We start from the raw sequence: 17,448 nt of genomic DNA on the forward strand, positions 1-17,448 counted from the left end.
AGTGACCACCCAAACTGAGAAACAAAACAGCGCTGAAAACAAGCTGTAAACAATGTAATCAGTCAAAACTGAAAGTTGGCAACAAGAAGGAAAAAAGGGTCTAGGTAGGGAAATTTTTTTAACCGACAAATATCCCTCCCAACCCAAGATTTATTTCCTGGCCCGACAAGGAACATTTTTTTTGATCCGTGTTTAAAATAAATAAATAAATAAATAAAAACAAAACAAACTCGAGTCTTAGACTCCTAGACCATGGAGGCTGGGAAAGACCTTTACTGTCATTTCAGAATCGATGAGATGACATGGAAGTTCGAAGGTTTAATCTATTGCTTTGCGCAATCTAATAGGTGCATTTTCTCCAAGAGGGGAAAATAAGTCATTCTGTAAAGGATGTGCTAAAGTTTTGGAATAAAAAATTATATCCCAGAGTGTCCTGGATCCTGTAAAATTAAAATGATCACCTTCTGGGATCCCCGGTCCAGACCCTTTTGTTTTATAAGCAAATTGAAACGAGCGAGGGAAAAACATATCCCAGCAGAGCGCAAGGATGCTATATCTTGTTATTTAACATTTCGACTCTCAGGAAGAACAACAGAAACAGTAAACAGCTACTATGTTCTAGTATGTTAACCCAGGAAGGGGAGGCCTGCAACTACATGTTCATGAAAGACCAGAGATCTTCCATTTGTTATTTTTAGGAAGTCACCTCCGCCACCTTACTAGTGAACCACCCGTCTTGCTTTCAAATATCACATGTAAAGTGCTTCTGAAGCATCATCACCCATCACCCTCCAGACTACTTCCATGTAGGTGGTGTCAGTGTTCTCATGCTACAGATGAGGAGGCCGAGACTGGGAGAGGGCACATAACGTATACCACGTCAAATGGCCCTTAAGAGCAGTGCACTTTGAACTCCAACGAAACTCATTCTTTATTTCAAATCCCAGGCTCTGAAACACTTGACTATACTACCTGTTAAGTGAGAGATGCTGTGGTTTCCCAATCTACTCATCTCAGAAGCCTGCACACTGGCAAGACAAGGTTTTAATCAACCCCGAGACCTTTACAATGCTCCAGCGTGTGATCCACTGGGACCCGTGTACTTCTTAGACATCTGCCTCCGACATGTAACCAAATGCTCTTGACACCTCTGGGCAACTTCAATCGAATCAGCTGTGTCCCATGCTCTAAAGTCTCTGTCCTATCTGAAGCTCTTCACAAAGTCGAACTTGGAGAGCATGGTTTTGCAGAGGGTCATGTTTAGTCTTGGCCAAAGAGCAAGTCAGTCCCACAGATTTTCGTCTTTTCTTTCTTTCTTTTTCTTTTTTTTTTTTTTTAACCTTCTCATAGATCATCTAGAACATTCTGGAAAGAAAACGTCAGGCCCAGAGAGAGCTTTTGACTAGAGAAATTGGCCTGTCATTATTCTCAACAGAACTACCAAAGAGTCGACCAATGTTCCTCTTCCCCGCTCTCTTAGAAGAGAACAGCCCACGACCCAGGGTCGCTGTTTCACTCTGATGGTTCGGGAATGCAAGAGCGACTCTCCAGAGCTCAGTCCGAGCACCTGCGAAATAAGAAGCCTCTTCGAGGACCCTCTCCAGCCAGCCCTATAATCATAAAATGTTTCTGATGTTCTTGATCACCTCAAAAAAGGGGTCACGAATTTTTCTACTTTATACAGCGATTCAGAAAAACTGCTTCCTACTGCTTCTCCCTGTCTTTCAACTGTCTTCTCTACTAAAGCAGGGTCCTCTGGTTTTTGTCTTGAATTCCCTCAGTGGATGCAGAGAAATAATTTTACTTATATGCCACTTCTTTGACAAGAATCCTAGGTCTCTGCCTCCTTATCATGTTTGGGTTTATTTTTTAGCCTCATAAACCCAGTGGGCTCCTTTTGGGGCTGTGGCTATCAGGGGTGGGGTATTATCATCTAATACGTCACATTCCCAGAGGAAGCTATTAATACAATAAGCAAATCGTCTGCAACATTTTAATAGGAGACGGATTTCTGTAGCCAGGCTTTTCCTACAGAGAACAGGAAGATACAAGAGGTCTCTGGTTTTGATCAAAATGAACTCGGGGTGACCTCAGGTCATCTCCCAGTTTGAGTCCTGGCTTGATCTCTTTCCCCATCCTGATGAAACGGGGAGAGAGATGAAGAACACGACCTGGGATTCTGAGGCAAAGGGTTCCTTCCTTTCCTTAACACCATCAGAAACACCCTCTATGAACCTCTCCGGTGAGCAAGGAAGAAACAGAGCTGTACCGTGGTCTCCGACAAAGATGACGTTCACACAGCGATGCAGCTTCAGCTGTTTCAGTCCGTCCATTAACTGCCCCACGGTTTTGTCAATTTCCCTCAGAGGATTTGTCATCTGGAAAAAGGAGCAAATTAGTTCCTGTGAGTTTTCTTTGTTTCCCTTTCAGTTTCTCATAGATCTTCTACTCCTAGAACATTCTGGAAAGAAAACTTCAGGCCCAGAGGCAGAGCTTTGTCTAGAAGATTTGCCTGCCATTCTTGATGAAAATCTGATCTAGTTACTTTCCTTTGTATTCTTTCAGGAGTAAAAATCTCTCCTCATCCAATCCCTTTCAAGACACTTTGATATAAAACAATATAAGAAATATTAAGGGCGATTCTTTTTTTAGAGGTAAGATGGACTTTCTAAAATGTAACAACATTCTTTACATCTAAGAATTGTGACAGTGAGCAGAAAGTCACATAATTGTTTCAGCCTCTTGTTCCCTAGGTGAAGTCACATTAGGCTTTGAGGCCCAGCAAGAAGAAGGAAGTTAAGTGAATCAAAAGGAATTCCGAGGTTAAAGATGACCTTCACTGGATGCTAAACTAGAACATCATGTAATCCATCTAACGTTCCAAAGAACTGTCCATTTCTGATAATAATGGATTCCTAATCAAGGAACCTCTTTTGCATATCAATTTAGTCCCTCTCAAGCTGATTTTGAGTAAAATAAGAATCTATAAGAGTTCTAACAAACAGAAGTGAACCACTGATCTTGTTCTAGAAGATATTTTATTCAGCCTAACAAAAAAAACAGAAGCTTAGTTCTCTGAAGAACATTTCCAAAGCCTAAGAAACATAATCCACCTCTATTTTCTTGCTTCAAATGGAAGAGTCTAACAGCTTGAACATCCCCTCATATAAGGGACCTCCCCTCCACTTTCATCTCTGCAATGCAAAGATCTTCAAGAACCACAACATCAGACAAAGACTTGACAGTACTTTGGATGAATTTTACATTTGAGCTACAGTTACACACATACACCCAAGACGACTGAGGTAAGAACAGAAGGGATCTGCCTATCATCTTTCATTCAGACACACAATATTATCTTCCATTAGCATCTTCCCAGAGGACTCAAGAACTTTCCTCATATTATGTCATCAGTAAAGTCAGTGGTAAACTTGTTGTTCTTCATGACAGGAGTCAGCATGTCAAAACCTGTCCCAAGGAGGAAGTCCCAAGCGACAGGTTCAGTAGGATACGTGCAGCATGATCTGAAGGGACTAACGGATGGGGGATTTGGTGGTATTTGCATCTGAGAAAATCACGCTCTCCTCCAAGACCTCTGCCTAGACAAGGACATACTAGATACACAACTAGATATCAACCTTGACAACAACTTATTTTCCTTTACTAGACAACATAGGCGAAATCCTGAACCTGTTTCTTAGTGATCAGTTCAAACCATCACAAATGAGATTGTGCCTTGGAGGTATCTGCAGGTTTTGAGAATATTAACCTGTAGGTAGTTGTGAATATACGGAAAAGACTAGACATCACTCATCATTTCTATGCAAAAACGCACACAATTCTACCTACCCATTACTTGCTCTTTCCTTCTGTCTCAGCTATTTCGTTGTCTATAACCTAAAGGCTTTTCAGAATTCTGAAGATATAGACCACAAATCTAAGCCAATTTTCCATTGAACTCTATTATCTTTGAGGATTCTCCCAAATAACCTTGGTGGACTGTTTTCAAGAATCAAGGCTACAAACAAACCATTGTAACAAGTTCTGTGAATAAGTGGAAGCAAAGCCAGTAGCCTTCTTAACCATCATTCAAGCCTCAATGTGACTACTAGTTTTAGAGCAATTAGCTCTCAAGAAAGTAGAAGGCTCCTATTTCCTGCCTTGCTGAAAGTTCAGGAGGTCTTCACATCAGTGTTAATTAACCTCTGCAGTACCAGATTCTTCTGGACTCAAAGCCAAGGCTGATGCACCACAGTTTTTCTGAAACTTATTTAGCTGAGTTTCAAGCCAAGGCATCGAAGGAAACCTTCAACTCAGACCTGCCCGCCACAAAGCTTTGGAACAATAGATAAACTTACTTTGTCCTGACGCGTTTCCACGGCATAATGATCCATCCTATGTAATTTTCTTCTTCTTTTCTTTGGAGGAGCAACTGGTCTTTCCTGTCTCCTCTTAGGGGTAACCTTCCTCTTAGGTCTCTTAGCCGGAGTAATAGGTGGGCCATAACTACTCTCCTGTACTGGCGGATAGAGATGTCTGGACTCAGAAGTCGTCTGTCCCTCTGGATCAGATAATAAAGCTCACACTTTGCCATCTGAGGTCAGCAGAGTCTTAGTCAGAAAAACTAAGGCTCCTCGAGTGAGAAAAAGTTGGTGTGAGGGATTATTCAGGGATCTCTATAGAGAGAAGTCCCCTAAGTTGATCTCGATGCTGCTGGCACAGCTTCTTCACGGAGAACAAGAATATAATTTAAGAGAATCTGATCATGTAGGACTCCTGTGGCTGAGAGCCCGCTGGTAGGCGGGAATTACCTGGAGGTGACATGGAATTCTGCATCTCAAATCTCCTGCATCAGGGAGAGGCTGGTTCCTGGCTATGAAGAGCTCTCCATTTAAAAAGTACAACTAAAAACTAAATAGAATATTAGCCACATGGTCAGTTCAAGGTGACAGTGGGATTCATGTAGGTGATGCTACTTCAGAATCTGGTAGTTATCTCTTCACACCACCAAAGCAACTGCCACCTTTATGGGTTCTTTTTCAGAACAGGAAAAAATTTCCAATCAAGGATAGAATAAAACATAAGTGATAAGCAATCCTCCTTGGTCATGAATGTACTTCCACAAATCAGGACTTGCAGCAGGAGAGAGAACTTGTCGCTGATCATTTACCGGTACAGAGAGACTCTAAGCCATGACATAACCATAAACAGAACTGTCTCTTTAAAAAATGATCTTGTAGAATTAGGTAAAATGTAAAAAGTCATCAAGATCTCTTCATCTTAGTACACATATCAAGAAAGAGTGTACACTCTTTCTACCAGAAACCCCGTTTGGGGTGGGGTGGTAGTGCTATGCACTTTGTTTTGAAAGTCTAGAGGGCAACAAAGGCCAACACATACACTCGAGTGAGGAAGATCACCTTTTGGGACTTCCAAATGCTGGAGAAAACCAGGCCCCTGATTTGCTGATGGTGCAAAGGTGAATTAAAGCAGCAAGCTCCGCTGTCTACCTAGCGGATTTCTCTCGGTGGGACTGTCCGGAGAATCGCTCGGGGGCAGGAGGGGCAGAAGGGGGAACAATGTTAGTGTGCCCACAGAGGAGGCCATCTGCCATGCGATTCACTGTTTCCACAGCAAGCGACTGCAAAGGCACTTCCGTTTCTGTCTCATCCTCTCTCTCCAGCAGAGCGACTGCAAGACACAGCCCCCCAGACTCGGGGTGGGCTTGCTTTTGTGTGTTTGGTTGGTTGGTGGTTTTTTTTGTTTTTTGTTTTTTTTAAATGCTTCTAGTTTTAGGCAAGGCTCCATGAGAAGAGAAGCAAAAGGAAAAAGAGGGTTTCCCATTTCGTGGTCACCGAATACATTCAAGCTAGAGCCCACGTCTGCCCATCAGACACTGGGCCGTTTTGCAAGAGACCTCAACATTCGAAGACGCCGAAGGCCGGCCCTTCCCATTGCAGCGGGTTAGAGCAGCAGCGGGAGGGACGGTTTAGTCGAAACGAGTTTTCCTCCCCAGATTACAAGGCACGTGTCTCCTTCTCCGAATGTTAGCGGCAGACGGAAGCCCAGCCGTCACTGACCAGCCATACTTTAGTCTGACTTGAGAAGAACTTAGTCTGGGGTTATTAAGAGGATGGGAGGGAGAGGGGCAAATGTCCCTGCTTTTCAGGATACTTTGCCACGGGAGGGAGTCACTAGCCAGCCAAAGCTCTGCCTCGAGGCCTGGAAGAGCAGCCGAATGAGGGGTCACAGAGAAAGCAGAGGTCAAAGGGGAAAGAGAGCGCCAATAATCCAAAGCAAGCATATTTCTGATCATTCACCGTCACACTACGAAACCAGGAGCAAGACACCATTTCTTGACACTAGCTGCCCCAAGTTTGGTCATCTAATTGCATAGCCTTTGAGAATTGTCCTGAAAAAAAGTATACTCAATTAAGCAAGAAAGTACAAACGTCAGCTGTGTGGTAGCATACAACATTTTGCTACGCTGAATCATTGCACTGACATTTCAAATGTGAGGTATTTTCTCATCGATGGAAAAGACAGCATGTAGCTGATTTAAAAAATAGTATGTCAACTAGTATGATCTTTCCATGCACAATAAATGTAGATGATGGATGCGTAGGTATATAAACCAATTAGTCCTCAACAGAAGGGAGGTTTTGCTGGCTCGCTTTGGGTTTGTGTTTTAAAAGTATACTCTGTTTTTTCCTTTCCGTAAAAATAAGATTCCTAGAACCAAAGAAAAAAGAGTTGACATCTGAAAATGTCCTCTGAATTAGAAGGTGACCAGGTTACCAGGTTATATCATAACCGAAGACACATTCCAAGACATCTACTCCAGATGGTTTTACCCGGCAGATGGGTGAGAATACCCTAGTTACAAGAGGCATTAATACTAAAACGAACATAGTATGCATGGACACTTACAACTCTTAATTCAACAACAGTACAAGAAAAATCTCCCTTTGTATATTTATGAGCAAACTGAGCAAAGAACTGTCATTACGGCAAATTAATGCATCCTAGGTTACGCTTCAGTTATCATTGCTCAGTACTTTCAAAAAAACTTTTTAGTTTCTTTCTTGATTAAAATACACACACACACACACACACACACACACTCTCTCTCTCTCTCTCTCTCTCTCTCAAGTAAGTAATTATAACTGAGCCACACATATGAAAATCCAGAGAGGTCCCTTGACGGAGAATGTTTATTACTAAGCCATACAGCTTTTAAGGAAATGCGGATTAGAGGAGCTTACTGTAAAAAGCCAACTTCTGACATAAAATGTCCTGTATAATTTGAACGTAGTTATTAACAGCCCACTCTGCTTATCGCCTGAACTGAAGGAGGGTTAAATGGTTCCGTGGGAAGAACCCTGGTCTGGGAGGCGAAGTTCTGAGGTTGTATCTCTGAGTTCACTTATCAGCCATGCAAGGAGCAGCCCCAAACCTCTGTAAGTATCGGCCTCCTGTTTTTAAAAGCACAGTTATACCAGTTGCTCTCAAAATCCGCATTTTGCCTGTGCCACAGGGTCTTTTAAGGGATATTATTATCTATTTAAAGTGGAACCTTTAAATAGGGCACATGGAACTGCTTAGAGGTTGTTGTTTTTTTTTAACATTTTAATAAAATGTGGTTCCTTTTGTTCACTTTAATCTCAAAGAAAGTCATCCTAAAGATAAAACGGCCAGGCTTGCTCTGGCAAGAATAAGATTTGTGTTTCATGCATGCAGATGTTTATCTCATTTTATCATTTGTGTTTCATAATCATGCAACACGGGTGAAACATCAAAGGGACCGGAAAAAGAGCATCAGGCTTATATGACTTCAGTGATTTAAGGCAAACTACGAATGGTTTTAAATAGCCATTCGTTTCCAGGGCTTAGAAACATCACCACTGAATTCACGTGAAAGCATTCAGAAATACTTAGGCTCCTTGGCATTTACTGTCTTGCTTAAACATGTTGCATCTTGCTCAAAAAATATTTAAACCAAGTATTATCCGTATTATACTTATCCTACTCATCCTTATGCTGAACACAATGAACTTGGCCAACAGCATTGTCATAGCCAAGACAATTTCCATCAACAAAGTTTTTAAAGTGATTTCTCATCCAGAACCAAGTTTGATTATGTTGGTGTGTACCTTACCACCCTAGTAAGAATGAGTAGTAGGAAATATTGAAAATATTAAAAGGTTTAGATTTGCAAATGTCATGGTATTTTAAAACTATCTATGCTGAAACACTGAAGATGTCCATCTCTAGATGAAAGGAACATGATAAAACATCGCCATCCCTTTCCCCCTCCTGAATTTGTAGTTCTGCTGGCTGCTATCGTACACGCAGATTGTCTTCTTCTAAGACTCCTTAGTCAATGATAACGAGTGTCCTGCTGTTCTGCTAACCAGATTCATTCGACAGTATTCCTCTCAATTAAGAATTTGTTTCACTTTTGGAGATGGTGGTTCATACTCTTGATTGTGGGGATGGTTTGTTCACAGGTATATACCAATGTCAAAATTTATCAGATAAAAAGGGTCCAATGCTAACATATGCCCAGTTGATTATACCTGCTAAGGCTATCCGAGCTTCTTAGCCGACCTACCCTGTCCGAACTATATAAACATTTTTAGGGACCTGAAAGGCATTTGCAGATTTGATCTCCAGATCCCTTTTCATTCCTGTCTCAGTGATGGAAAATGCCAGCCCTTCCCCATCCTTCACCCTCTGACTGATGCCTACAAGGCACCAACTTTAAAATGTATTTCAACACCAACTTTACAATATATTTGAATATCAAATCAATCTGAAGTGAAGTCCTGCAAGAAAAACAGGCATATTAAAGATTTTTAAAAACGTTTTTTAGTCTTGTAGTTCCTTGACTATGTATAAACCCCGAGAGACTTTGTACAGATCATGACATAAGGTTAGTAGATCAGGATGCCCAGGGACACAGGTTCTCAGACAGATGATAAGCTACTAACCTCAGGGCCAAAAGGGCCATATTTGTGTCCAGAGAAATCGGGTTGCTCAGAGTAGAAGGCATAGACTGAAGGCCTACGGGAAAACAGGAAGGTTCAGAATCTCCCCCAAACCACACACAACAAAAACTACCAAATATCCCTCCACATTTTTTTAAAAATCCTCTCATATCAAGTTCATTAATCTCCCAACACTATCAGTCTTACCATGGAAAACATCACATTTCTGTTCTTTGTTTTGATTCTATTGCTTTCACATCCACCCCTCCTGACACCACCCCTCCTGTGGTAACTGCCTGGTACCACCTTCAGCATCAAAAGTCACAAAGGAAAATCTGAACATACACTCTGATCCTCAGGATAATACAGCCCAGTGACAATTCACACGGGCCGTGCAATCCGCAGGCTGAAAAAACAGCTCCATTAAAGCGAAAAGTCAGTCTTAATGCTACCCCAATCCTTGGGAAGCTCTGGGTTCATTTATCAAAGCCGGGAACTTGCCCTGGCCGGTTTGGCTCAGCGGCTGGAGCGTCAGTTTGCAGACCAGAGAGTCCCGGGTTCGGTTCCTGGGCACATACAAAAATAAAAAAGCCGGGAACTCCCTTAAGATCTGGGGAAGCGGCCAGGATTAACAGCTGTAGTAGTCCATGTAATTAAATGCTTCACAATATCCCACGTCTGTTAATCCTTCTTAGGGAAGTAACACCTAAGGCTAAGAACCACAAAATTTGACAATACTAACCTTGGCTGTACTTCTATTTCACAGCCTATGTAGGTTTTCACCCAGTTCAAATCTAAGATTAAAATATACTGGGTGAGCCTGGCCAGTGTGGCTCAGTGCTTGAGCATCCACCCATGCACCAAGAGGTCACTGGTTTGTTTCCCCGGTCAGTACCCATGCCCAGGTTGTAGGCCCAATCCCCAGTCGGGGGCATGCAGGAGGCGGCCAATCGATGTTCTCTCTCATCGATGTTTCTATCTCCCTCTCCCTTCCATTCTCTCTAAAATCAATAAAGAAAAAATATTTAATATATATACTGGGTGAAGGTGGAAGAGGGCATAGAGGTGATGGGAAAAAATTAAATAAAATTTGCATATGGAAAAGTTCAGGAGAGGGAGACAAATACCTTTCGCTGTCTGGCAGGGTGAGCCACTGCAGTATGGTTAATATTCTCCGCTCGTGAGGGATGGCCCTGCGGGGCGAGACAAGCACAGCATGACGGGACTTTTGCAGCGATAAGCAAAGCATGACGGGAGTTTTGCAGCGATAAGCACAGCACGCTGAGAGGTTGCGTGTCCACGGGCTCCAGCCTGCTGAGCACTTGCTCGTGGACCCGGGCCAAGCGCCCCCTAATTACCACCATCTGTTTTCACTTCGTGGTCGTAAAAGGGCCTCGTTCAAATCAGTGTTTGAACTTCCATTTCCATTTGCAACATATTACATTGCTCAACCGCGGCGGAGGAGGCTGGAAGCGGATTCACAGGCAAGTGAGGAACCTGCCTTGCTGATCAGAGCCTGCGGGCCTCCTGGCCGAGCATCCCTGCCATTTCGTGGGTAAAGCTATTACATGTGGCCACACAGGGACCGGGATTTACATCCTCAGTCTGGTTCTTGGGGACCCCTGTGACCTTTCTTGACTTCTAGGCCTCTTTGACCTCTTTTGGCCTCAGTTTACTTATCAGTAAAATAAAGATAACAGCAAAACACACTGCAATAGCTGACTGTAAAGGACACCGGACAGGCAAAGGGCATGTACAGTTTCTAGCCCAGAGTAGTGCTAAAACACAAAGCTTTATTTTTATCAATGATCAAGAATTAGCTATTGTTCTATCTCTAAATAGATATATGCCTTTAGACATATGATTTCATCTGAAACTCGAAGTCCCCCCTCTATAAATAAGAGGTTTAGAGAGGCATTCTTGAAATTCTCTTCCAGCTCTATAAAAATCTATCAGGAATGAGCACATATAATTATGAGACTGACAAAAAGGGTATAATCTTCATCCACAATGGCTTTGTGTTTAAGTCTCGTTCTCCTGTTGAAATATAATTACCCTAAACCTGGCACTCGCTTTAAGAACTCTTGGCTGACAGGAGAGAAGCGTGTCCTTGGCTGGGTGTCCTTGAGACACTCACAAGCTGAGGGATGTCTTCATTTACAGGGGAATTTGCTTCTTTCTTAACACGGAGCACAGCATGCTTTTCCGCTCCTCCATTCAAACACTAGGCATGACAGCACGTTTACGATGAATTCAAACTAAAGCCCAAGTTTAACTGTGGTTAGTAAACATCACTGTGGCCAAGAGTGAACCCTACTGTAAATGAGAGTCCCTGGGTGATAATGCAGATTCCTCACTTGTAACCACTGAACCGCTCTGATGACAAATAATGGGAAAGGCTGTGCATGTTTGGGGGCAGAGTATATAGGAAATCTCTGTACCTGCTGCTCACTGCTCTTAAAAACGATTAAAAAAGTATCATGGGATGTTGGGTGAGCCATTTAAACATTTACTCTTTGTGAGTGTGAGAGAGAGAGAGAGAGTAAGGAGGAAGACGTTTCAGGGCCATGGTAGAAGGCTGGAGTTGGCAGCCCCCCATCCCCTCCCCACCCCCACCAACTCCAGCCTTCTCTGATAGACCAGGGAGGATCTGCCACTCTCTGGGTCGCTCTCTGTCTAAACCATCCAACCCAGAAAGTCATGTTTACCATAAAATGAGCCCTAATTTAAACAAATTCCAATGCCGTTGAATAAAAGTGACCCTGTTCGTGATATCCTATAATTGAATTAGAAAGAGGCATAGCAAAGTCAGGTTAATCGCTTAAGGTATTTAATTCTTTAGCCTTAGAAATCCCCTGTATCTGGACAAAATAATTACATATTTTGAATTCTTTCCTAACTTAAAAAAAAAGTGAGTGCCTTTTCATTTTATCTGACTTCACTCTCTACCTACAAGCTGCTTTATTTTATGCAACTGTTGTTAAGTCACAAAAATGTTCTCTGACGAACTCATTTGATGCTCCGGGGGAAAATACAAGCTGCTAGAATTTGTGTCAAGTTTAGAATGCTCTCACCCCTTAACGCCTTCATTGGATGGGGTGCTTGACCAGTAGGGGGCAGGGGATAAAATCATCAGCTCTGAGGCCAGAATGTCTGGGTTTGAATCCTGACTCCACATTGGTTGATGAGGCGACTTCGGCAAGTTATCTAACCTTTCTGTGCCTCTATAACATGATGGCAATAATATTACCTCTCTCATAAGACTGTTGTAGGGACAAAAGACATAATCTATGTAAAGCACTTAGAATAGTGCCCAGCACATAGAAAGGGTTTAGAAAAATGTTAGCTTTTACAATTATGTACCAGAGTCACGGGTCCCAAAAGATGATACACTCATTCATGAAATATTTGTTAAAAGCTTATTATGTTCATGGCATTTATGAGAATAAAATTTAAGATACAAGATGCTCCTACCAACTACTACAGAGGAGTTATGATTCTCTGCTTGAAAAGATAAACAGGTCATTGTCATTTTCCGGATGGGGCTGAGTGAGTGTGTGTGTGTGTGTGTGTTTGTGTGTGTGTGTTAAGGGCATAAGATGACAACATTGGAGGTCTGAGTATCCATCCTAAGTGTGACCTTGGGCACAACATTTGACCTCTCTAAATCTTAGCGTCCCAATCTTGAAAATGAGGTATTGGACAAAGTGGTCTCTAAATTTCCAGATTATCTTTATGAAATAACCACAGACCAAAAAGACATGGCCCTTATCCATTAGTGTTGAAAAGGTGTTTCAGAGTCAGCAGAAACAAATCTGACAAAGGAAGGACGTATATCTACATATGACTGATATAAAATTTGTCATGAGACCCTGTACATTACATATGGTCAGAAAAAAAGAAAGGAAAAGAAGAAATGGAAAATGAAGGACTAGATGAGATATTAGTGATAAAGGAAAACAAATTACCTTGGAACATACATAGCTGTTGTCTAGTCAATATTCAAAGAGATAATGTGAATAAGAATGATAGCATTTACTGGTTGTTCTCTATGCACTAAGTATCCTACAAAGCACTTTAAATAAGTTAACTCATTCTGTTTTCTCAACACATCGTTCAAAGATGAGGACATTGATTTATTGGGAGATAAAATCATGTGTCCAAAGTCAAAAATCTATTACCTGGCAAAACTGTGATTAGAATAACTCTAAACATTTATATATACAAGGAATTATTGCCCTTGGAGATGAATTGACATTTAAAAAAAAAAAGTATCAGCTGAGGATGGATTTGAAATAAAATCCTATCACTACAGAAGCAAAAATAATTACAGGTCGCAGACAGAATCATGTTATAAAGATGGCCCTCTCAGTCTACGGTTGGAGTCTGGTTTTAAATTAAAAACTTTTCCAAATGTACTGTGCGTAGATTTCCCGGACACATATTCCATTAAAGAACGAAAGTATGACCACGTTTTTTATGCAGTTACAAGAAGATTTCTTTTTTAAAGAAAGAAAGAAATGAATCCAAGTCGTTTCCAAGATACAGAGATACGCGAAGAATGGCCCGAAGAGCAGAGCAGGGCTGCAGACATCTCCGGGGCACTCAAAGCCACCTTCTTGTAAGTGGTTGGAAACGGGCGGAGAAAATGGCCATTCAGAACCAGAACACTGGGCCTTTTCAATGAAGCTTTGCAGCAGTTTCGGGGGTAAGGGTGGGGACTAAGTATTAATTATGTTGTTGGCTCCTCTCCATGTTGCCAGGCAAATATACTCTCCAACAGAAGAAACCACTTCTGTGAGCATCTGTGACAGTCAAGGGTCAAAAAAGAGTAATGCATAGGATTAAATGGGTAAATCAACATGCCATTTATGTGAAACGGTGTCATGTCTGACCTGACCACGTGTATTCTCCACTCAGAAAACCTCTTTTAAAAAAAAGGGGAAAAAAGACCTTTAAAGGGGTACTCTGTCTTCCCGTCAAATCACCAAACCCAATTTCAACTTAGCCATTCAAATCTGAACAAGCTACTTTCATTCCTGATTTGGAGAATATAGACAGTACCATTCTGTATTAATTTAAACCTGTGATTGCTGTCAGCACACTGCTATTACAGAATAGTCAGATTTTTGTTAAGGAATATGAGGCAAACATGGGAATAACTTTAGGTGGTTAAAAAAAAAGATGGAAAGAACATCTCAGTGGGAAGAAAATCCCCATGAAAGTTGAAACATCCCTTTTTCTTACCAAGGGCCTTAAAAATAATCAACGTGTTGACACTCTTATTAGGTAAGTTTCTTCTATTTTATGAACATTCACTACTAATCTCTCCATCACCTCTTGGGGGAGGGAAGTGGTCCCATTTTTCTCATTAGGAAAATCTTGGAGTTCAGTGGGAAAATGAGGTGAAGACAGAGACTTCCCCCTTCTCTCCTGCCTGGAATATCTATTCTCTAGACCACTGCATTAGCCTGAGCCTACCCTAGATTTTTAAAGATGTGAACCAAAATAAATATAGTATGTTATAACATATTTATGGAAAATGATAACACAAACCACAGCAATAAACAGTCTGAGGGAAATATACATTCCCTGGGTGGCAAGTTACCAAAGACCTACGACAGGGGACGCAGAAGGTCTGAAGAATGACGAGAAGAGGAAGAGAAAATCCCCCTTAAATTTGATTAAGAAAGGATGGGACAAAAGAGAGATAGAAGGGGAGGGGGTAATCAGTGGGGGGAAAAGGAGAAACATCTGTAACAAAAAAAAATTAATTTAAATTAAAAAGAAGAGAGAGAGAGAAGAGGAAGAGAGGATGGGAGGGGAAGAAAGAAGGGGGGATGGAGAAGACCTCTGGAAAAAATAACTGGAAGGTTATTTTGAATCAGAAATTATTCGTAAATTCAGGTACTTTTACATTTAACAGGAAAAAAATAAAATGGAATCAATATTTCATAAACCGAATCATAATTGTAATTTTACAAATACTGACAAAATAAGGTCACTTACACAGACCAGAAGAAGGTCCCAGCTCTCACCCCTTGCTTGGTGGCTGTAATCCACAGCTAACAAGGAAAAATAAGAGGCGTATTACATGTGAAGAAGAATACAGTTTTAAAATATATTAGATCAGCTATCTCATACTTTACCCACACCATAAATTTCACATTATTTGCAATCATTTTCTTTTTCACATCTGGAAATCAGAATCATTATTTCCATAAATGTTATTTGATATGTCCGCGGCAAAAGCTTTCAAAAGTTCTGCCATGATTTTAGTGGCATTTTTTAAAACTCTTATTTCATCTCAGAAGTCTCTTCTGTACCTTTCTTGTCTAATCATGGTCTTGAACATCGCACGTATACGGCAGAATTCGGATCATCAAAGGGCCCGGGAGTGGACCACATGTTTCTACTGAAAGCCCACAGAGGAGAATCCCAATTTGGCACACAGATGTCAGGATCTTGAAACCTAGCTTTGTCTTGTTTTGTTTTAAACTAGGTGAACGAAAAGGAAAAAAAGTTTTTGGGTGTGTGTGTGTGTGTGTATTTACTCTGAGATTTCCCTTGTATCTTTTACTTAGCCTGTTAGTAATGGAATTTTAGGATTATGTTCCTGGAATAAGTTAGGTGAGCCGAGCATTTTATGAAGACTTTCAAAATATTCCTTCTAGCACATGTGGTTGAGAGGCAGAAGATAGGGTAGCAAAGAACCTCAGCTTCGCAACTAGATGGCTGGATGTTTAAGCCTCGTCTCTGTCATTTACCCGCCATGCGGTCCTCCTGCAAGTCGCTTAAGCTCCCTGTGCTTTGGTTTCCTTTCAAATACAGATAATATTCCCGACCACGTAGGCTTATTCTAAGCTTCAAGAACTTCATCCATTTAAAGTCCTTAAAACCGTGTCTTAGCATTTGGTAAACACTTGATCCATTTTTATCTTAATTATTACACAATAATGGAAATAAATATAATCCAGTTATTCTAGGAACATTAAAAACAGCTTAGAATGGCCAGGGTCCCCTTGAAGACAAGTCTGTGAGAAGAAATCCACTCACGTTAGGAGGCAAACAGGAAGAAGTGTGGCTTGTTTGTTGTGAGACCGAAGCAAAAGTGGTCTAGGAATGGCAGCCCCTCCTTTTTCTGGTTTCATCACATCCAGACTGAGAGTGTGTTACTGACTCCAGCAAAAACCTTTGGCTTTTGTAATCAAAGGGGTGACTGAGAAGGCGAGAGGCTTGGCCATGGTTTCAGGAGGCCCTGAGACCCCAGGCCTGGGAGAGTACTGCAAAGATTCCTAGCTCCTTACGGGGGACTGAAGATCCCCAGCCCCCCAAATCACAGCTGTTGCAGCTGGCAAGTGAGGGATGGGGCAGGAGAGCAGAGGCACCCTCTCAGATCCTGGATGTCATCAGGATGGGAGAGGTGGGGTCTCATTGGGATGGATCAGAGAGATAGGATCTCAGATTGCTCCAAGCAGCATTCCAGGGTTTGGTCCAGAGTATATTTCCACCTTATGTACAAACTCTGGCATGCCCGGGTGCCCCAGACCAACCAGGATTCAAAACGTGCCCTGGGGTTTCATTCATTCATGTTCAAGCGCCTCCATTACCAAAAAGATGCACTCAAACGAAGTGCTGATCACCCCACAGGTGCCTCAAAACCATGTGAGAGACCAGTTTCTCATGTTAAGTGATCTATGTTCATACTTATTTTAATTTCAGGGACCCAGCTTAGAGTATTCATATCTAAGCCACTTTCTCGAAAATGGAGTGGCTTGCTATTTTCAAGCAAGTTGCACTGGGCAGCATTTGGCAGATGTGAAATGGAAGATCAATCTGGGGTTTTCTAATGGATTTTTTTATTTTTAAATGCAATGTTGTCAAATGATGACCCTGCACTTTCAAACACTGGACTGTGGAACACATGCTGAGGCTGCACTATCTGGGCAACAGGAAGCCCTATAAATAACTGTCTGCTCAGTAACACAGGAGGGAAAAAATCACCAGAAGCCGGCTTTGCGGGGGGGGGGGGGGGGGGGGGGGTAAGGAGAGTGCCCTGGGCCAGAAGACAGAGCGGCTTTGCTAGAAGATCCCAGGGGCAAAATCAGGATCATCTGTTCTTTATACTTTTCTGTACTTCCCCAGATTTCCAGTGACAACCTCTTTTTGTAATCAGAAAAAAATTAACCAAATGTAGCCCTGGCTGGTTTGGCTCAGCGGTTAGAGCATCCACCGGCCCTCGGACCAATGAGTCGTGGGTTTGATTCCAGGCAAGGGCACAGACCTCGGCTGCAGTTCGGCCCGGCCCTGGCTGGGGTCGTGCGCGAGGCAACCAGTCGGTGTGTCCCTCTCACGTCGATGTGTCTCTCTCTCCCTCTCTCCCTTCCAACTCTATCTAAAAAGCAATGGACAAATATCCCTGGGTAAGGATTAAAAAAAGAAAACTGAGCAGAGAAGG

General features: G+C 42.0%; 1 protein-coding gene across 5 annotated transcripts in view; it reads right to left on the bottom strand.

The window, feature by feature from the left end:
* Positions 1-17,448, bottom strand: part of ENPP2 (ectonucleotide pyrophosphatase/phosphodiesterase 2) — a 110,975-nt gene that overhangs the window by 41,814 nt on the left and 51,713 nt on the right. For 4 of the 5 annotated variants that reach the window (XM_036264103.1, XM_036264104.1, XM_036264102.1 and 1 more), the window contains exons 9-12: positions 15,000-15,055; positions 10,118-10,183; positions 8,994-9,066; positions 2,270-2,378 (exon numbers count right to left, since the gene is read on the bottom strand). In XM_036264103.1, the coding sequence (XP_036119996.1) occupies positions 2,270-2,378; positions 8,994-9,066; positions 10,118-10,183; positions 15,000-15,055 (304 nt within the window). Of the gene's footprint in view, positions 1-2,269; positions 2,379-4,358; positions 4,515-8,993; positions 9,067-10,117; positions 10,184-14,999; positions 15,056-17,448 lie in introns of all 5 variants that reach the window. The other variant, XM_036264105.1, reaches the window with a different exon arrangement.

Source organism: Molossus molossus, unplaced genomic scaffold (genome assembly GCF_014108415.1).
Source record: "Molossus molossus isolate mMolMol1 unplaced genomic scaffold, mMolMol1.p scaffold_m16_p_16, whole genome shotgun sequence".
NCBI lineage: Eukaryota > Metazoa > Chordata > Mammalia > Chiroptera > Molossidae > Molossus > Molossus molossus.